Source organism: Morone saxatilis, unplaced genomic scaffold (assembly GCF_004916995.1).
Source record: "Morone saxatilis isolate NCDOM2014 unplaced genomic scaffold, NCSU_SB_2.0 Contig11, whole genome shotgun sequence".
NCBI classification, from domain to species: Eukaryota; Metazoa; Chordata; class Actinopteri; family Moronidae; genus Morone; species Morone saxatilis.
This window is the reverse complement of record NW_023339663.1, coordinates 8,179,384-8,201,238: the sequence shown is the minus strand read 5'-3', so window position 1 is coordinate 8,201,238 and position 21,855 is coordinate 8,179,384. Positions and strand designations below refer to the sequence as shown.

The following is a 21,855-nucleotide window of genomic DNA, read 5'->3' as shown; positions in this document are numbered from 1 at the left end:
GAAGCGGATGCATCAGCCAGATGTGGAGCGGTTTGGGGGCGGGTGCCACCTCACGCGCGGTCCGTGGCTTAAGGCTTTAGATCAATAAAGCAGAACACATAAGCTTTGCAGGCAGAGAAGTGCCAGGATGTTTTCATTCTTAATGCAACGACTCCACATACACCAAGTAAGGAGAGCCGCAATTGTCCACTTTGAAACACACACACACAATCACACACACACACAAACACACACACACCACAAAGGCATTAACTTGAATGTTGCAAAAAGCACAAGTATGCTGTGGGGTTAGTCCTGGGGCACATAGACCAATCGCCTTTATTACAGACAAAATGCGCGGTAATAGTGAGTGTGCGGGAAAGCTGTAGCTCTGGGCGAGAAGAGTGGGGTGTGACATGTGATCCTATGGTAACTAGAGAGAGAGACGAAAGAGAAGAAGGTGGAGAGAGACGCGGGTGACAGTGTCGATGCTGTGCGTTATACCTGGGGCCCCTTAAAAACTTTGGAGGGTTGTCTTTCCAAGTTCAGTCAGCAGGGCTTCCTCCACCCTTCGAGCCGAGGATGCTGTAATTTACACAACAGCGGGCGCCTGTCCGGATCTCCATTGGCTGCCGCCTGATCTCCCACAGGCACACTGCGCCACTCGCTGCCCTGCTTCTCCATCAAACCACACAGACGGCCACGACCCCTCCAACGCCGAAGGACGCACGAAGAAGATCCTGATTTCCGTGCCATGGCCAGAAGACATGTACTGTGCGTCGAATTTCATGCGTACAGTGCAGGTGACATGCGGCAGTTGTCATCAAATTCCTGCAGACGCCACCGACGCGTGATACATTGAGGGCGTCGTGTAGAGAGAAGACCTTCATACCGCAGCAGCCAATCCGAGAGATACACTTTTATTGCCACGAAAAGGATGTTAGTCAGGTCCGCCTTCCATCTGTTTTACTGTGCTTTAAAATTATATTGGTTTTATTTGGGAATATGAGAATAAATATGTATTTAAACCAGAAATGAAGATCTCTGAAGTGTTTTAATGACAACGCAGGTTCTTGCTCTTCTTGTGAGCATGTGGATGTCGGTAATTAGTGTTTTTTTTAAATTTTTTATTCCAGTGCCTCTGGAAATCACAGTTAAGTACACAGATAAAGAAAAGACAATGTTTTAATTGCTTTTTAAACTTTAGGAAAAACTCACAAATATTTACATTTAAAAATACTTATCTTCTGTCTCTACAGAGATGGAAATGGAAACTCACAGAGACATGCAGAGAGAATTGATGATACATACATGGCCCCCTAGTGGGCCCCAGGAGAATTCCAGTAGAACAGAGGAGTACGGAGGGCATTGACATGATACACAACAAATATATTTTTGGTAAAATAAAAAGCAAGGATACATTAAGAGCTTACATATACACCGGAAAAAAGAAATGTAATAGCCTAAGACAGGTTACACAGAATGAGTACAATTTGATATATGTGTATGTTGTTGCAAAAACAAATATTGGAAACAGTAGTTGACGACAAAGCTACAGCATCATACTCTCATAACATTCATTTCCCACAGGAGTCAGGTTGGAGTAAATGCGAGCATTTAGTTGGACGTGTGAGTTGGTTACATAAAATACTTTGATTTCTCTCTCAATAATATTCTAGCGATCATTACTCTGCGATCTTGACGTGCAAATATAATCAATCGTTACTTAGCTGTAAAGAATAATTTAACTGTTTAGTTGATTATTAAATCCCTTCTTGATACATTTTGGGGGTGTCTGGGAGTGTGAATAAGTTCCCCTAAGCAGGTAGTTTTAAATACACAGTATATACTTTACCATGCCATGGGAAATAACTGTTAAATAGTCAGGGTTTTGTTGGAGATCTTCATTTCAGATTCAGTCTTGTCTTTTAGGCCAGAGGTTGGTTGGAGGATGGGTGATGGCATTACAAGCTGCTGTAGATCCGCTTGATGGTGTCGCCTTCGTCCTTGGCGATGATGCCTTTCTCAATGTAGGAGTCGACTTGCTGGTCCATGAAGTCCTTTAGCTTGGACAGGTCATAATCTGTAAAGACAAACACAATTTGGGTTTATAATCTGAGAGATGAAGATCATGAAGGAGGAAGATCATGAGGCTGTGGTGGTTGACAGGATAGATCAGACATTAAACTCAGGAAGTCTTATTAAGACGGCACACCCAAACAAGCCATAATCTGGTACGGTAGTTCATTATCCAGGAGGATTAAGGTCAGCGTTAACATGTCTGTGGTTAAGAAGATACCACATACAAGCATGAAATAATAAGAAGGCCAAAGATCACAGAGTGAAACATAATTGCCATCTTCTTACAATAAAATGATTACTAGTATTCAATTCACAACAAAACAAGGTCCCCTCAAATTCTAAAAGAGCTTTTACACCTTTAAAAAAAAATAATTAATTTTTTTTAATCACCATATGTATTCACCTTGCTCTAGACAAGTCAACATCATTTAACACACACCATAAGGCTGCAGCAGGATGGGGCTATATTTAGAGATGAACACAACCTAACTCTGTATTATCCATCATGGTAACAAATGAGTTTCAGAGAGCAAGCAAACAGCTGCTGCACCACTTCTCCCTGCTGCAACTGACTCTGAGTAAAGCGGGGACAGAAGGACAGAGGACAGCCAAGAAGTCACGCAACAACTTCTGCGCCTTCCTAATGACATTTCTAACATAAGCAATTCATTGCATTGCTTCAAGATACAGTTGCGTTGCCGATGACAAACATGACGTGTGTGAGGGATTAACAGAATGTGATTAGAGACACTGCTTCTCTCAATCTTGGCTGTGAGGAGACAAGAGCCAAAACCAGGATGTTGCCTCTACGTCCATCTGCTCCTCTGGCTAATCTGTGTAGTGTGTGGGCGTACACACACACACACACACACACACGCATGCACACATTTACACACACGAGTCCGCTGAGATTGTCCTAATGGGTGCTTCTGGTAGAGTAAACACAATAAATGGCCTGTCGCCCACTCTGTTTCTATGACACTGCTTTTGCTTGAAAAGGCTTTTGTTCCCCTCCAGCTGTACTTTCTCTGAGGAGAGAGGGAAAATATAGTGGGAATAAGGATGAGGGGAAAATTTAGAGAGCAGATTAATGCGGTACAAGGTGTGCTAGAAAAGTAGGTCCTGATGATGTGTCATTTTAGTTAAAGAGAGTCCCACTACGGGAAATTTGGTGATTTTGGAGGCACATTTGGACTCTGTGTGTGTTCAGTCTGAGCTTGTCTGTTCTGACACCATTATCTGTCTGTCTCCTTTGCCCAGATCACTGAGTGACAGGCAGGCGGGGAGGCCCCTGTTGTCCCAGACAACCACTCCACACACACTAGAATGCTAATGAAGTGTCCTATATAGAGCCAGGTCCGAGATGAGCACCGAACAAAACTTCCCTGCTGCTTCGGCCCCTGTGCTCCGGACTCTGCAGCGCTATAAGCTCAGCTTTTTTTTGTGTCTCTCTTTTTTCTGTGTTTTAAGTTGCTTAAGTTGCTTAAGACCCAGTTTCTTAAGTGCAACTTAAGAAACTGGGTCAAACTGTTTTTATCTGTAATGTCTCTGTCTTTGAGTTCTTTTTCCAGTGGCTGAATCACCTATTGATTGGCTCAGATTAGATCAGGCCACTGAACATTTGTAAATATAAATCTCACTGAGCTACATCTTTTGTTTTTTTGTCTGAGATGTCCTACTGAGATGTTCACCAGTGGACGGATGGCCTGAATAGTGGGAACTCATTAACATTTCATTCTCTGCTGCTTAATTAAGCACCACTGGGCATTGATTTTACACTGTGGCGAGCCCAACAGCAGGCTTCTCCTGTTAGATGAGTGCACTGTTGTGTGTGAAACTACCATAGTTTTCACAGCTCTGCACACTGGGGTAGTTTCTGGGTGACATGCTGCCTATTTATGAATGCTGACAGCAACATTATGGATAAGGCAGCAAATATAAATACACACTCACAAATGCTATAAATCTTGAGACATGAGCAGACATTGATGACAAAGACGTAATGATCATTTCATGGCTTTTTTGTGTTATTGTAAGGGTACTGCTAATTATGCACTAGGAGACACACACACACACACACACACCACACACACACACACACCATAACTGTTGAGGAACAGGTAGGAGGGAATATATGAATAGATGTTTGCCTATGAACAAGGAAGCTGTATCAAGAGTAATTAGGACAGACTCATCAAGAATGATCCATATTCATGAGATCTGGAGTGAAGCATCTATCCCGTGTATCCCACACTCATTTTAATTGCAAATTAGGGCTAACAAAAGAGCCTTCAAATTTTGTGTTTTCCAGTCGCCTCAGACCTGTCTGTGACCCATCACAGTTTGGTGAGGGGACAAGGGTTTGCAAATTAGGATGTTTTCTTGCTTTGGCACTTCAAACTCAGCAAAGATTGGAGAAGGGGGAACAGTTTAGACTAATTTCTTTAAATAGAAATGATAGCGTATCTACACAAGTGGGAATTTGACAGACACACAAGACTTTGGTTTTTAGCTGGTTTCTCTTCTAGTAAGGCAGTGTGTCTCACCATCTTTTCCTTCTTCTTTGCTGTGTTTCTTCAGCCACTCAATGTTCTTCCTGATGGCCTCCAGATAAGTCTCTGACTTGCCAGGTTGATCTGGTAAAAGAAGGAGAAAATGAAAAAAGGAGACATGACAACCTCCATCTTCAATGTATAATAAAGTAGATAATAACTGAATTTGCCTTTACTTCGTCTGTAGTTCATTAGCACTCAGAAGAACCTAGTTTCCACCACACTGTAAGGCAGTGCTATCTTAGACTTATCAATTATTTACACCACATCATTTTCCTAAAGCAATGCATATGCTTTATCTTTTAAATTTCAGTAGCAATGGGAACATGCTGGCAGCCAGAATTGTACTTTCATATTAAACTAGCAGCACAATAAGACAAATCTTTTCTTTTCAGTTTGAGATTTTTAGTGGACATAAACCACTAATCAAGATCAGACTATTGCTTAACCACAGATTAAATCTGGATTATAACGCATGCCCCTTATTTTTTTAAAATATTATATTATGCAACTCAGTTCAGCCTGTAACATACAAAGTTCATTTGACATTACTTAGGATTTACTTCATTTCCGGCTGAAATAAATGTCCTGGTTGTAATCCTGCTCTATATTTCATTTTGTTTTTTTTTTTGTATCTGTGTGGATTAGACTAACGAGTGGGTACAGTACAGTGTACAGGGAAACAGAATAACGGCAGCTGTGACAAGCTTTCCAGTGAGTGTTATTGGACTGGCCTAGTTCAGGGACAAACAGGGACTTAGCTATGATTGGCCTAGGCTACATGGGGTTGTTTTTTTCCTGTCACCCCTGCTGGGTGAAAACAAAAGGTCAGAAAAGGGCTCCGCCATTACACTCAAACTCCTTTTGAAGACCTTTCACTGAAGTAGAGAGAAGAAGATGTTTTGCTTCATTGAACTGATGTGGTGCAGTTTGCTATATTTGAGAATTCTGTATTTATTTGAGACATTGTACACAAAACAAAACAATAAAACCATAATGGAAAAAAAAGTTAAACAAAACAAACTAAAACAAAAATGACTCATGCAATTTACAAGGCACACTGTTCATTTCTGGGGATCAAAATGGTAAAATTGAATCAAATTATCTTAACAAATTATCAAATCACGAAACAAAAAGCTATTCATGTTTCTTTTGGTCATCAGGATTGGGTAGTGGACTGACTGGTCTCAGTTGATGGCTGCTCCTCCTTGGTTGAGTCTTTCAGGTTCTCGTACTCCTTCTGCATTTTAGCTGCCTCAGCCTTGGTGTTGTCATCCTCATCCAAGTTTTTTCCTATAGCAACAAAACAGTACATAGAGCATTCAAAATTGATGTTCAGTTGTTGGTAGATATACTTACTGTGTAGCAGTAGTTCAACATTTTGGAAAACATGCTTCATCGCTTTCTGGTGGAGCCTAAGTAACATGTTATATTTTGTGTAATCTGTACAAAAACTACAATGTGCTGTTTTACAGAGGGTTGTGTGACTATTTCTTGGCAAGGAGCAGTAACTTCCTGGTGACTGCGCTGTTACAACCCCCCCAAAAGTATTCAATTATTTTTACATTTAGGTTTCTCTAAGAATTAAACAAACAAGATATAATGTGTTTACTGGTGAACTTTAAAATCGCTGGTTTGTAGATTTCGTTATCTGTAGACAGAGCCAGGCTAACTGTTTCCCCCCGTTTTTAGCCATTATGCTAAGCTAAGCTGATTTCTGGCTGTAACCTTATATTTGGTTTGAGATCTGAGAGTGGTACTCACCTGACACACTGCCAGAAAGCAAATAAGTAAAACGTTTCCAAAATGTCAAACAAATTTTTTTTTTATTAAATAAAATAAAATAAATTTGACTTCCCAAAACCTATGTGTTTTCCCTGGTTTTGTCTAACCAGCCAGTAGGATGAGGAGACAAATTTCAAAGTAATCTTCTAAAATAAAACCTAAGGATATACCATTTCCTGTCAATTAAATTAAAAAATATTAAAGGTCCAGTGTGTAACATTTAGTAGATTTACTGATATTTGGAGGATAACTAGTGAGGCTGTTTACCGTTGGGTCCAGTGAAATCAGGAGGCCCGAGAGACTTGCCCAGCTTGTTCTTAGTCTGCATGGCTATCATGGCATCCAGGTTCTCTGCAAGTGGGTAAGACAGGCCAAACATTTACTTTAGATCTGATCAGCATTGTGTCGTCAGTTCCCTCTACAGACAGTGAATGGAAACCTCTTAACCTTTTGAAAGTCCCACGCTGTTCCTGTGTGACTCAGAGGGTGATTATCATTAGAAAAGGATTTCATCCAATTAACAAAAAGGAGGTTCAAGAGCAGAGGCGATAGACATTCATTTTCGATGTTATTATTTATGCAGTAGACTGAATAGTGGAAAAAATTATACATTATAAAACAGCCTTTAGAGGGATAATTTGTCCACATTTGAAAAATAAAAAATAAAAATCTAAATCTGACCGGTTAAATATATAACTTTGGATATTCATTAATTTGTCCTCAGGGTGTGTTACCAGAAATATTACAGTGTACGATTTCACAACAAGATTAGAGAAATCAGCCAGGGAATGACACAAACAGATCATATGGTTCAGTGAGACTTAAGCTGAGCGGCAACTGAACCTCTCTGGATTAACAAAGGGGTAAACATTCAAACATATTCAAAAAGTGGAGGAAGCAGATGTTCTGGAGATACACGAATCCCAGAGATCAGCTGAAATGCCATCCTCTATATCAAGTTCCAGTAAGACTTTACCTTAAGTCCCCCTATTTAGCATTTAGAAGCACTTTTAATACATGGTTTATAACACACTATAATGTAGTTGTACACAGCTGTCAGTGTTTATTAATGTACAGTAATAATGTACATATTTCTTTTATTATTATGACAACTGTTTTATTATATTATCATTTAGAGTTAAAGTTGTTTTGCTTACGTTTTTTTCAATGGCTACTGATTATCAATGCTAAATAGGGGGACTTAAGTTCCAAGTTACCCAATTAATATACTGGAAATATAACATATATATTTTTGAAATTGAACATTTTGGTCATTTACTTCATGCATTGAAGGAACAAGTACACTTCTGTGCAAAGTCAAAAACTGAAAATATGATGACAAGATGAAAAGCTTTTTCTGAATTGGGTCCAGATCTTAAGGGAGTATTGCACAATATTAGATCTGGATATTAGGACACGAGAACAACAAAGAGATAAGAGAAACAGGAAGGCTCTACTTCAGTGCCGTAACTGAGCATCGAGGAGCCTTACAATATCCTCTCTTATCTACATTCCAGCCTCCTTTTATTTCTTATTATCTAAGCATCTCACTTTCCCTTGCACTGTGTACTCAAGCTGCCTCCTCCCACCTGTAGGCCCATTATTTCTTCCTCTCCATCTGCCCACACACACACACACACACACACACAGGCACGCACACACACGCACACAACACAACACCCTTCCTCCCTCCTCATCTCTCTTTCTTTATCTGTCTTCCATCACCCTCAGGCAGATCAGCATTGATTGACAGCTGTGTGTGTTCAGTTGTGTACCTGGATGACTCATAGGAGCATCACAGCCAGGGGTAGAAGTGTGTGTGTGTGTGTGTATGCTTGGTGGCATTAACATGTTGCTAGGGGATGGTGGAATTCCGACCTCTTATCTCAGTAGTATAGGTTGTCTCACAACCTATACTACATAAAGTAAGAATGGTTGCCTAGGAAACTCACATCTTGTGTAACAGCATATGCCCGTTTTATTCTGGTGTGTAACATCAGTGGTAGTCCTTTGCTCCTCTGTAGGAGAAAACAATGGCCAGCTGCTGCCAGGGGTCATTTGACTATTGATTAATCCTTTTACAGCCTATATAGGTCAACCTTAGCTATACTGTTTGATCACAGCTCTTTTGGTGGGACATACATCATCTGTAAATTGAATATATTTTCCGCTTTGGACTGAAAAAACCTCTCTGGCTCTAATGGCGACATGTCTTGTGGCCCTAGTTAAGACCACATCTGCCAAGCTGATTTAAAAGCACAACTAAATGTATGAAAGATGATATCACTTCTATTTTTTCTGTCTGGGACTGAATGTCATCTGAACAGAGAGAGAGAAAGATGTTGGGTCTGGGGTTTCCTGAGGCTTACACAGAGAGAGGACAGCTGTCCCTTACAGGTGGCCGACCTTTCCACCGGCTACTGATGTAATGGCAACCCATAAAAACCAGGCTGGTTATATAGGGTGCCCCTGACACTAATATGTCTGTTCAGGCTTTACACTCCACTGCACCCGCTGATAGGAAGGGAACATTAGCTCTGCTAAACACACTCAGAAAAAGCACATATAACACACAAAGACATAGAAATGCACATACGCTGGTGGGCTAATGGGCGGATAGAAAATTACATTTCAGTTTCTCAAAAATTTTACACTGCAGACCACCTCAAAAATTTGGCTTTCCGGGTACCACCATTACGACCAATGTTAAAATACAGGTTATAATAGTGTAGCCCAATCCTATTCAGCTATAGACAGTTCACGCAGGAGGGAGGTTCATTCCTAATGAGAAGATTAATTATTGTTGACTGTTGTTGAATCCTGAATGGAACTGGTTCAATAACCAGAGTCAGTTTGGTGGAAGATTTGGTATTTCACAGATTCCTCTCCATACCACTTCAGGCAGCTTACCATAGTTTGACAATAGTTTGAGAACCAGTGCTATAGACAACATCATCTTTTCTAAAACACACTACTATTATTATAATCATGATGTGATTCCACAGAAAGATTATAATTATATTATACAAATCGTCTGAATGTACCGGACTACAGATAAACAGTGCTGGTATTGTGTTATGTCTTACCCAGATAGGACACTCCCTCCTCTGGCGTGATGGTGCCGTACTTCACCATCATCTTCACAAAGTCAATCAGCGTCTTCATAATGGTAATCAGTGTCTCTCTTTCCTGAGTATCTTGATCTGCAACAGCAAACCAGAGGGCAAATTCAAAACCACCATCCAGCATCAATGTTTTGTAAATGGTAATTGGTTACTATGGTGTTAATGTTACCACATGGAGTTTGACTGTCGGGGTCATGATAATGGGATTATAAATAATTAGCTGTGTGTGTATGTGTGTTTCATCCGCACTTCCTAGGAAGACAAACCAAGCAGTGCCTCATCATCGAGAACAATAATGCCATGACAACAACAGCTCTCTAGCGCTGTTTCAGAACTGAAGAACGTCTATCTTTGGGTGAAGGATGCTATGAAGCAACGATCTAAAATGTCACAGTGACCTTGATGCTTGTTTGTGTGTTTTCACCTGAGTCAAGGCTCTTGAGCAGCCGGTAGAAGTTTGGGAAGTACTGCAGGTCCTGGAGTCCATCTTCAGGGCTCACCTCGTTGCCCTCCTCAGTATCTTTGTCCCAGGTGTTGTCAGCTGTGTCGCCCCCGTCTTCTTCTGCATCCCTGTCCACCTCGTCCTCAATCTCATCATCATCTTCGTCCACGTCCTCTTCGTCTTCGTTGTAGCGGCGCCTGGGTGGCTCCCATGTGTCCTGGAAATGGAAAGATTTTTATTGTTATTATTGTCATCCTTATTGTTATCATTGTTATCATTACTATCACTTCTTCGCAAGTTTTACCGCGTTTGCGTCTGATTCCTGGTCGTCCTGCTCTCCTCTGGTTTCTTGGCCGTTGCTCTCAATGTCCTCAATCTCATTGTTTTTGGCGTTTTTGGTGATGAGATCCTGGAGAGCCTCGGCCACCTGGTACTCCAGGGTATCTGCCTGACTATCTGTGATCTACAGATAGACAAAGAGAAAGAGACTGAGAACAACTGTGTGTAATAACAAATGTTCGTGAGAGAACAGAACAACACGCCCCGTCTGCAAACCTTTATCTATCACATATTGATCACTGTCACTGAGAGATACATCTCAGGGAGCAATTTGGACACCGCCAAGCTACTACTTATGGAGTGGTTCACAACCAATATCATGGAACAAAGCACAATTCACACATCTCTTCCTCTCCCGGTGTGGAAGAAGGGAGTGCAGAGATCCTGTTGAGAAAATGACATACTACTTGCTGTGTGGAATTGAACACACACATCTCGTATAAGAGTACAAACTCACAACTTACCAGCCCCAGTTTGAGCAGTTTGGAGACAATCCTGTCAAACACCCCTCTGTCGTCCTCCTCATATATCTTGTTTGCAATCTTCTGGACGATGTCTTCTGCTGTCAGCGGAGTCCCATCAACCTGACGGAAACTCTCTGGGTCATCTGAGAGGAGACACTTATGTTATAATTTGTATCTTTCTAAATATGCGTATTGGCTGTGTGCAGGTATAAAGCAGGTGTTTGAGTTACATACTGAAACAGACAGATCTTGAATGTTTTTTAAAACTTTTCTCCATTTCTTACAATCAAATAACCTCCTCTATTCAACACTTTACACTATTTGTGTTTTCTACTTCTTCTGTCTTTCTGTTGTGCCATCGAAATGTTTAAGCTGAACCTAGAAATAAAGTCACTCTCTCATTAGATTTTTCAGTAATGAATGATTCTTCCTCTTCTACAACATATCTATGTCTGCAGTACTGAGTAAGAAATGTACAATTGTTACAGCTTGACTCTTACATAACAGTCCCTGCTGCTTTCTAAGGTCCACACACAATCAAAATAAGCAGCGCCAGAATACTTTTGCCTGTACTGGCGGGTTGAATCATCAGTGGTGTACTTCATCTTCAAACACCGGGCTTATTTCTGTCTCACTCTTGGAAATAAGAAATGAAATCCAGAATGTGCTTGCCAAATTTAGACATAGCGTAACCTGACGAGCTGTTTGTCATTGCCAGGCCGACCGCATGAATCGATGAAGTGTAGCACTCAGCTCTTTGTGTCTGAGTCATCTCACCTCAAAGTCTGTGCTTTATGCTGATGGTTGGATATCAAATTACGTGCACATACAGTGAAATGTGTGCTGACCTGACTAAAAATCTATGTAGATATCAGCAAATGATCAGAATATGAAATGAAGAGCTGTATTTCAACCAAATGAAATGACAGGATTTTTTTTACTGTGTAATATCTTAAGATAATATTGGATATTTGTGTATTCATTATTCCATATGAAATGGAAATTACAGTGATGGTTGGTGTCTATGAGAAAAATTAAAGCCATGTATTTAAAAGTCTCCCGTGGAGAGATAAAAGAAGAAGCCAGTAGAGTAGCTATAGCTTTCTCAGCTGCAGCGTCTGAGAGGGAGAGGATAATCTTTCTCTCTTGCATGCACGTGTTCTGTATTTGACTCTCTCTACCTGTCTTTGCTTATCCCAATCACATGCACGTGTTTTCTTTACCTACTCTTTCTTAAAATGTCTGCCAGTGACAGACAGCACGCAGTGTGACGTCTGCCCTTGGCGATGGGGGTCACCTAAGTAGAAGGACTCAGACCCCAACAGTTAACCAACTGCACCTTTCCATAGGTGGACAGGACAGGACCTGTTAGTTATTAGTTAATGTGCATGGTGACAGATGTGCGTACCCTGGTACTTGCCGTAGTCCATCCCATTCTTGGTGGAGTCGTAGTCCTCAGCCAGACGCCGGCTTTTGGTTGAGTCTGATTCATCGGGAACATACTGCTCCTCCTTCTTGAGCGGCACCTCAGTGGCCTCCTTTGATTTCTGGCCATCAGCCAGTGACTTCAGCACAGTTAAGTCATCAAGGTCCTGCTCTGACTCCGTGTCCTTGGAGGCAGTGGGACGCTTGCTCTCTGAAAGCGGAGGCAAAATTATCAAACTGGAGAAATACAAGTGGTGAAGACGAACTGAGTACAGATGAAACCTGTTTTACTGGAAGTGCTGCAATATAAACCCTCTCAGCAGGCGGAAATAAAGTCATTAATTGATTGGCAATAAGGTTTCCTCTTACCAGCTGACTGTACTGCAGCTTTCACACTGTCCGCCTCAGCAATCTGGGGAAACAATAAATGAACAATAAACGAATAATTTCCACTCACGACATAAGCTTTGATTAATAATGTTTGTTGATCTAATTCCTAGGTTGTTTGACAGTGACCATAAAGCTCATTTGGCCGGATATTGGATGAGGAAAATTAACTATGAGACATGGAGAAAGTGTGGCTTACCTGCTCTTGTACTGGTCTTTCTTCTGTCAACTGTCTATTGTACACAGTTTTATCTGCAACAGAAAAAAAAGCACATTTAATTAATAGACTAATTGCTCAAAGCAGACTTTATTATTAATGAGAAGAACCAGATTTTGTAGGTTTCAAATGTAAATCGCACATAAAAAGGCATTTTCACAAACATGTATATAATATTATATACTTCTAATAAAAAGGGTGACAATTTCTTAACTTATTGTTTTTCATGTCATTCTGATACATTTTCAACCTTCAGACTGCGATCCCTTCTGCTCTCCCAACTCACCACAGCAGAGGCAGAGCTTAATCGGATTATCAAACAAAAGATTAAACTGCGGCGAAAATAGCCCACAAGCGGCCATAACATGCGACCAGGCGCCGTTAAAAACCCCGCCAGTCACCGCTGAGCTGGAGCACAACTTTAAAGGCACTGATTTTTTGTGTGTGCTATATTTCGTTAGTCAACAGGTTTATAGTTGGATTTAAATTTGCTGTTGAAACATTATACAAAACAATATAAAACATCTACAAATATGAACAGAAATTGCAAATAAATGCCAGTAATATCTCTTTAACTGCCCATGCGTGGGCTGTACAAGGTGTACTACAACGTGTAATGGTCACATTTAGTTTAAATCTCTGCACATATTCCCATATTTTAAAAATATTTTAAGGATTACATGACCAATAATGAGTTGAATAACCAGTTTTTTCTATTTCTAAATTGCTGACACCATGTGTGTGGTGAAAGGAGAGTTTTAAGACCGTATTGCACTTTGTGGCGTCTCTACAATCTTTTTCTTAATCACTGTCAGCCTCCAGAAACAGTTTTCTCTGACATTTCTACAGTATTCTTGAACAAATACTTTACAGAACAAGACTACTACTAAAAATCTTTATCGCACGGTTATGCGATGGCAAGCTCACCATCCGCTGAGGCTGTCGGTGTGGGGAAGGCAGATATCTGGCTCACTACATTCAGCGCTAGAAACTGGAAAAGGACGAAGAGGCCAACGTATTTTGACGCCATCCTGAAATACGTTGTCTCAGGGGTGCCCAGGGGGAAGATATATCCTGGCTGCCTTGCTCTCTGTTCCCACCCGCGTCCGGAAGAAAAGTGCTGAACGTGTGGACAGCTCCGCTTCTCTCCGGCCGGCCGCTGGTGCTGAAACTGCCGCGGAGGCTGCGCCCTGGGTACCCTGCTCTGTCAGACGCACCGGGCGTGGAGGGGCTGGCCAAAATCTCCGCTGTGCACTGGAGCTGTTAACGAGCCGCGGTGCTGAAACCAGGTCACCTCTCTATAATTATAACCAGATAAGCAGGGAGGCTCTTCAAGCCCCGTGTGAGCTACAGAAACACCTGCCAAGGCTGTAATAGAGCCCACTACGATAAGACCTGCCCCCTCTGTCTTTACAGGGGAAGAGGAGGAGAGGGAGGAGGAGGAAGAGGAAAACACTGCAAAAAGTGTCCATCTGACCAACAGCTATCAGCTGGTGTTGAGTCCTAAAATGTAATTTTCACATTGTTGATCAGGGCAAACAATATACGAAAGTATAATATACAATTCCACATATCCCTAGTGTCAAAGGATGTCATATTAATTAAGAATGTTTTCTAAAATTAAGTAGACATTAGTTTATTAATACTAGTGAGCATTTTCAACATGATTCAAAGTCTGTTTTTGCAGGAAAATCCTGAGACACAAGTGAGACTGCGAGAAAGAAAACGTTCATGTTATATCATATGCTTAATTCTGGGTCCATCACATTGCTCTGTGTACAGGAGGGTAAACAAAATGCTGAGTTCAATACTTTTCGCAGCGTTTGAGCAGAAAATCCGCCCATTTCGTGCGTCACACACAACGTGCGTCATGGTTGTAGATCTTCCACTGCCCAGTCAATAGCAACCGCTATTAAAACGGCAAACAAATAGACACATCAACAAAGGGAGAGATATATTAGGTCGGGTTTATGACCATCTTTCATAAACTCATTGTATTGTAAATTAGTTGCAGGCTTACGTCTCTAATGGATGATTCAGGTGTTATAGGTTCAGTTTCCAGTGGCCTATTCAGTTCCCATAGTGGGGCTCCTAACAAAATGAAGTGGTTTAATTTCTTTCCCAGTTTTTTTTTTTTTTATTAGACTTGTGCAAAAGGAGAGTAATTAGTTTGACTTAACTTAAGATACGGCACTATAATAGAAATGTTTTCAAATAGTTTTTAAGTGTTAAATATGAGTCAAAATCAGATGTCATCATAAAAAATCTTCTGGTCTACAGTATTAACAACACATTTCATATCCTTCACAGCAGACTGTCTGGATTCAACAAGCATGTCATTTGTAGCATTAGGGCGTATGATTTGGATGACGTGGCATATCACGGTAAATCCTCTGGTTTATCAAAGCCTTATGTCAGAGATTAAAATGCACCCTGCAGTGATTGGACAGTTCCTCTCTCAGAGGAGTCATTTCACTTCTCACCACACACTTTTTTGTCAACAGTAAACTGAGATTAACTCCTCACTTTAAAACCTTTCCCTTAAGTAGCAGAGTAAGCTCTTCTTTTCCCCCCAGACAGTATATAGGAGTGGAGTTGTGTTAGCTTTCACCCTGTCAGTATCAACAATGATCTGACTGTGTAATGGTTTGTGACTTGTCATGGAAGGAAAGGCACCTTTCACCTGTGCTTTTTTCACCATAAAAAAGGCCTATACAATATAAAAGGCCTGTCACACCCACACAGGCGTTTGCAATCACTCTGGCTGATTAGAGTCAGTTTGAAGGTGCAACAAAGCCTGCAGAAAGGTAAAAAAGTCACATTAGGCTCAGTTTGTATGCACCCACACAGTCCTGAGAAGAGGTCTAATCAAGAAACATAAGGGAAAACACCTGTGTGGCTGAGCCATGGACAGGGCTGGACTGGGATAATAAGTCCAGGCCAATCTCCATACTTTAAACCATGTGCATTGTAGCTGTTTGTTTTGAAAAAAAAGCTGTTTATACAGTAAAATTTATTTTAGTTTTATCACTACACATGAAAAAAACATCCAAAATAATTAAAGACAGCAATGTGTCTTTAGTTTTAAGACTGCACTTCCATAAGTAAGGGTATACAGGAATAGCTATTCATAAATATAATTGCTGTACACTTTTGGAGTGCTTGTATCGCACCAGGAATTTCCTCAGAGCTCTGACTGGACCTCTGTTGATCGTTAGGTAGCTCAGAGCAACTGGAGGTACTTCCACCAGACAGAAAGGAGCACAGAGGTAATTTCCACAAACATAAATATCCTGCTTTCCTATATAACTGTATTAAGTGTTGATGTCATTTATTTGTTTTTTAAAACATAGAATCGAGGATATATGACGTGCTGAGGGTTACCATGCTAGCATGTATTTTTATTGTTTACTTACCTGTAGATTTTGCAGCATTTGGCTGCACTTTCCTCCAGGGCTTTTCTCCTTTTAATGCACTCCCTCTTAGCTCCAACTTGTTCTCTCTCTCTCTGTCTTAAGGAAAGTTTCAGTGAGTGAAGACCAGGAAACTAGTACACTATATACCCAACACACTATATTAACTTCAGCTCTGCAGAATGCACAATGAAAGGTTAATTGTAGGCAACTTTGTTAGTTTAACGACACTGACAGGACAGTCTTTAAGTGTTCACAGTGGATGCAGTGGAACAAACAAAATGAAACATTTACAAAAGTGGTCAGCATGATGAACAGTATTTACAGGCTTATATAGGGGGTGGACAAAATAACAGGAACACTTTATACATTTACTGGTACATATAGTCCAAAACAACAACATTTTTCCAACACCACAAGCTTAAAAATTGTATTACTGTTTTGCACAAATGTCGTGTTGGATTGCAGTGTAAAGTGTTCCTAGTATTTTCTCTTCCCTCTGAAAGCTGCTAATTATATGGAATATACTATTCAGTTAAGGATATATTTATGACTTTATACTAATAAATAAATAAAAATGTACTTTATCATCGTTATCTTAAAATATGAATCATACTTGAATAATGTACCATTTTGCGAACAAAGTGAAGATGCTTTAAGATCACGGAATTATTTCTGCCCCATCACTGCACCCTGTGCATTGCAGGATGGGATGTTTGCCACCTTCTGTAGGGAAGACTGTACTTCCTGTCCTCTGCCTGCCTCAGCAGTCCAAGAACAGGAGCACTGCCAAGAGCAGACCTAACAGATACTCAGTCTATTGAGAACACTAAAGGACACCTCCAAGGAATCTCTTGTAATCATTAAAAGCAGTGAAAATCCCCAAATAGATCAACTGAGGGGGGATTCTGAGGATATGTTTTTTAAGCATTTTCCACATAGATTTATTTGACTGTATTTACTGTCAATTTCTCTTCTCTGATCTTTTCTGTCTATAGCTCAGGCTGTCAAAATATAAGACACTACTGACATCTTGTGTGTAGTAGCTGTAATTACACACATCTGTGTTATACATACAGTATCTCTTCTGTTGGTTGTTCCCTTGACAAAATGCCAACATGGGAAAAAAAAAAACAACAACACTATTCTCTCCATGGAGAAAATAATTTTCAGTTTTGATTTGACAGCTTCGACTCCTGAGAGAAATTATATTAAAAACACAGTGAAAGAAGTCCATTTTGTATGCCTTCCTTATTTTCTGATCTTATGTATATTTATAAGAACCAGCAGCATACAGTTGTGATGATCATTATTAGAGCAATGTGCTCTGATGCATGAAAAAAAAGATGACATTGTATATGAGTGTGTACTTGCCATATGACCTTTCCGTGTGTGTAATGCCAGTGTTAGCAGTGTATGTTAATGTTTGTAGAAGTATGCGAGGCATTTGGATCTTACAGCACCCTCACTGAATGCAGGGATGGAAATATGTGTATACTTCATGTTAAAAAAGGACATGATATATTATTATTAATGATATAATATATTTGTTTACTGGCTTATTTGATATACATATACATATAATACATTTGCTTGGTTCCATAAAAGTGGGTTGAGACTTGAATGAACATGGGAAAATGTGGATCCCAAGGTTTAGAACCACTGCTTTGGACAATTGTGTGCTTCCAGTTTTGTGGTAACAGTTAGGTGAGAAAGGCCTTTTCCTGTTTCATCATGTCACTGCCCCCAAATGTAGTATCATTTCATGACCATAAACCATAGGTGGCGCCAGAGCATTTCTATTTCACAAACACGTACACATAGATCATTACAGAACTCATTAAGTTCAAAATGAAAATAACACATCACTGAGTGGTCCTATTAGTCTACCCAGACAACAACAAAACACATCAGCAGCAGATCAAATATCTACTTAAAAGACCAGAGTGAGAGAGAGCATGTAACACCCAAGGCCACAGAAAAACTTGAAAGTCAGCAGTTTCCAAATCGACCCTTTTATTAAAAATATATTTACCATTGACGTTTGTAAAGCACCGCAATCTTGATTAAAAAAAATTCTTATCAAGCATTTCTACTGTCCAAAGATGTCTGAAAATAAATCCATCCATATTTTCCTAATTCAACTAACAGTTAGCTGCTAGCATTTGTTTTATTTTTTATTAGCTGTTAGCATTTGTTTCCTTTTGATATGTGTCGATTAGTGTGTGATGCTGACAGCGCTATGTGAGGTAGTTAATGTAGTGACTTATTCAGTGATCATTTTGGAGAATGTTTCCCTGTCATGTCACAGCAGGAAACTCACAGGTGTATTAATGATAACTGCATTCCATTTAGGGGAGGTCCTGCCATTGTGCATGCTGGTTCACTGTCACTATTGCTTGGGACACTTAATGGAACTGAACCGTCTTTATGTCCAGTCCAAGTTTTACTAGCTTTGGCAAGTCAAAATGCCTGCTGCGCAACCGACAGTTAGTTTTTCAATGTTTGCAGGTCATGCACCTGACCTGACATGCATGTGTTGAAATTGTGAAAAAACTAACAAAAACACGAGGGTCATTGTAACTGTGCATGTACATGAGTGAGTATATGTTTCGGGGTAGAGGTGGTGGCTCACTGTTGACATTGTGTTTATTTGTCTTTTTCTGTGGTTTGTAAATGCCCTTTGACTCTTTTTTGGGACGGTCCTGTCTCCAGGGAACAAGGCAGAGATGGAAGCACATATTCCTTCATATCAGACCCAAGGGCAAACTGTTTGTTCTTCAAAGAGTGGAACAGTGACCCAAGGATTCATTCCAGAGGAAACTGTGGATGGGGGGGCTTTGATATTTCATCTATGTATAGCCTTTTCAAACACTAGAGGACACTTTATTTGTTCAGTGTTTCCCAAGAAACCCTGTGGTCATTTGGGACAAACAGCTCTTTGTGTGGACACGTTGATTCATTCTTTTACTCAGATTGCTATCTGTGATCACCAGGCCTATGTAAATAGATCCCATTTGAAGTGCTGTCTTTGTTCCATTTGAAGAGTCATTTAGACTGAGAAAAAACAGCTGTAACCAAATAAAATCCCTTTGATTTTGATATGAGCAACAATTAGTCACACTGGTTTTTGTGACCGACATCTGTCAGCTTGAGAGCGCTGAGAGAGTGAGGTGTTTATCTGTGAGGAGTTGTTTCACCACTAGAGGTCTATGTTTTCTGCTTAAATGCAGTGCAGAACAGAGTGCATGGAGACACAGAATCAGAAAAGGGAAAACAAGGGAAGATCTTAACTATTCTTTTATTTGTTTTCATGCAAATTGGTTTAATGAAACTTAATTGTGGGTAAAATGTCACTGCATATCAGTCACACTGCTAAATCCTGGTTAATAATTTCCTATTATCTTTTTTTTTCAGTTTGACTAACTGTACTATTTTTACATTTTACCACCTTCTGGCAGTTGTAGTGAATGAGCCAGTAGTTCTCTGTTCCTCATGGACATTTTGAAAGGTCACATGTCCTGCAGTGGGGATCAAACATGTGACCTCCTAGCAGTGTTATCAACAGTTGGGCCTCTCTTTCACCAGATGACATTAAGAGATGCTGCTGCTGACTCCCTCCTCATCCTCTGATCCTTTGGTTGGCAGCTTTGGGAGCTCATTAAGCCACAAGCCTTTTTAGTCCACCAGCCCCCCCTTGATGTGAAGAATATATGTGTATTTTTTATTTTGTTTGTGTTGTGTGTGTGGTCTTGTTTAACTGCACTTCTGAAAACACTTACATAATGTCATCTGTGGCTCTGGAGGAACTTTGTGAAGTCTGAGAAAATGACCCCTAATGATGTCTTCAGGGCTATTTTTGCTTGGATTTTGAGACTGTGTCAAAAACTTTCAGCATGGAGTGAAAGATGTGGGTTCATACCAGGCAGTTTGGGTTTAAAGAAAATATGCTGTTGATTGCATTTTAGGAATTGTAGTATCCAATGTTTTTAGAGCTTTACCCACACTAGGAAGTAAAAGTCAGCGTATTGTGCCATGCTGCTTCAGTTTCACCATTTAAAAAAAAAATCTATCTCCTGTGAGTCCCCAACTTTAGTGCAATACTGAGGTTGAGAATAGGTTTAGGATGCAATGTGGTTTGATTTAGGGTTAAGAGAAAAGTTTGACATTTTGGAAAATATTTACATGAACATGCCGAGAGTTAGATGAGAAGACTGATACTACTCTCATATCTATGACCTTTAGACAGAGCCAGGCTAGCTGTTTCCAGTTTGTTGTGCTAAGCTAAGCCTGCTGGCTGGTGGCTCTAGCTTCAAATTTATAAAGACATGAGAGTCGAATCAATCTTCTAATTTAACTTTCAGCAAGAAAGAAAATAAGAATATTTTCCAAAATGTTGAACTATTCCTGTAAGAATAATGCATTCAATGACAGGACCTTGCAATGAAATGTTGGTTTATGGAATATACTGTGATCTATTATAATGATAAAAAATATTAAAACTACATATGCGATTGATTGACTACTATTACGTAGTTAAGTTACTTGTGTATGTAAATTGCTGTTCCGAACTACTATAATGTTGAGTTTCCCTGCAGACCTTTGAAGGTTATATGAGGAAATCAGCTTCTGAAGTCCCAGTGCAGTCAAACCCAGAATAACATCAAGAGATATGTGTGTGTGTATGTGTGTTCTCCTCCTGTAACGAGTTCTTATCTACAGCATGAATTATGAGTTGACTGATTTATCTCATGTCCATACTGCCTGATTCAAGAAGCTGGAGACAAAAAGAACAAAGTTCAAGAGAAGTAAATTAGGTATACAATTAATGCCACCTTTCCCCTAATGTCCAATAACATTTAACTATCACCACATTACTGTCTTTATTTGTGTGTGTGTGTGTCTGCCTGCCTTGCCTGACACCAAGTACGTGAGTGCAAATGGAAGTTCAATGGGTGGGTGGTCTGTTTTGTGTTTCTACAAGGAGGCATAAAACTGGACTTCTTCTCCACTGGCTGCCAAAATACTTCAGCTGGAGTCACACCAAGCCACCAGTAATATGTTTTCCTGGAGTGAAGAGCAGAATATACCAGAGTGCATCTAATGAACCAGAAATGACAAATCACTGATTTTTCTGCTCATTTCAAAATGAGTGGCAAATTTATGCCTGGCGTGAATGTGGGTCAAATGGATGGAAAAGTAGTAGCTTAATGCACCATTTGTGGCTTATTTTCAAGGTACATCCATTCATGCATTTATGGTGGCTGTTTCTCCTTAAAAAACAGACAAAAAGTTTTAGTTGTTTTAATTTTAGCAAGCATTATTCTAAAAGGAACTGGTTAGAAGGAATGCAAATCATTGTTTTCCTTCACACGTTGTCTAAGAAATGAGTCATGAGAGAAAATTAGCATTATGACTGCCAACAAGAAGGAACAAACCCTTTCCCAATTCAAAAGGCGGTATTGTTGTCAGAAAAATGGCAAAATAATGTTTACAAGAAATCTTTAATAAAAGACAAGTGTTACACCCTTGTAGAGAAGATTGACACAGATACATAATACGCACACCATGTCATAGTTGGTCTTATATACAAACACATTATTCAAGCGAATCCCATACAAACACATGTGCACACACACACACAC

General features: G+C 40.1%; 1 protein-coding gene across 2 annotated transcripts; it reads right to left on the bottom strand.

Moving 5' to 3' along the window:
• Nucleotides 1-1,128: 1,128 nt before the first annotated feature.
• On the bottom strand, nt 1,129-14,153 carry scg3 (secretogranin III). Of its 2 annotated transcripts, none has more exons than XM_035652439.1 (12): nt 13,725-14,153; nt 12,780-12,832; nt 12,563-12,605; nt 12,177-12,404; nt 10,769-10,911; nt 10,270-10,428; nt 9,948-10,182; nt 9,485-9,601; nt 6,666-6,749; nt 5,796-5,906; nt 4,608-4,697; nt 1,129-2,062 (listed from the first exon to the last, which is right to left on the bottom strand). In XM_035652439.1, the coding sequence occupies exons 1-12, from the start codon at nt 13,825-13,827 to the stop codon at nt 1,944-1,946; spliced, it is 1,485 nt and encodes a 494-aa protein (XP_035508332.1). In that variant the 5' UTR covers nt 13,828-14,153; the 3' UTR covers nt 1,129-1,943. The 2 variants fall into 2 exon arrangements, with proteins under 2 accessions (XP_035508332.1, XP_035508333.1); XM_035652440.1 differs by having other exon boundaries at nt 12,189-12,404.
• Between the last annotated feature and the right edge of the window lie 7,702 nt (nt 14,154-21,855).

Bases quoted from the DNA above. Each gene is read 5' to 3' on its own strand.
- scg3 (XM_035652439.1), bottom strand. From the start codon at position 13,827: ATGGCGTCAAAATACGTTGGCCTCTTCGTCCTTTTCCAGTTTCTAGCG. The intron at 10,912-12,176 runs GTACGCACATCT...GTCTCCTCTCAG, and splicing joins GGACTACGGCAAGTACCAGG to ATGACCCAGAGAGTTTCCGT. The intron at 10,183-10,269 runs GTAAAACTTGCG...TTCCATTTCCAG, and splicing joins AGGAATCAGACGCAAACGCG to GACACATGGGAGCCACCCAG.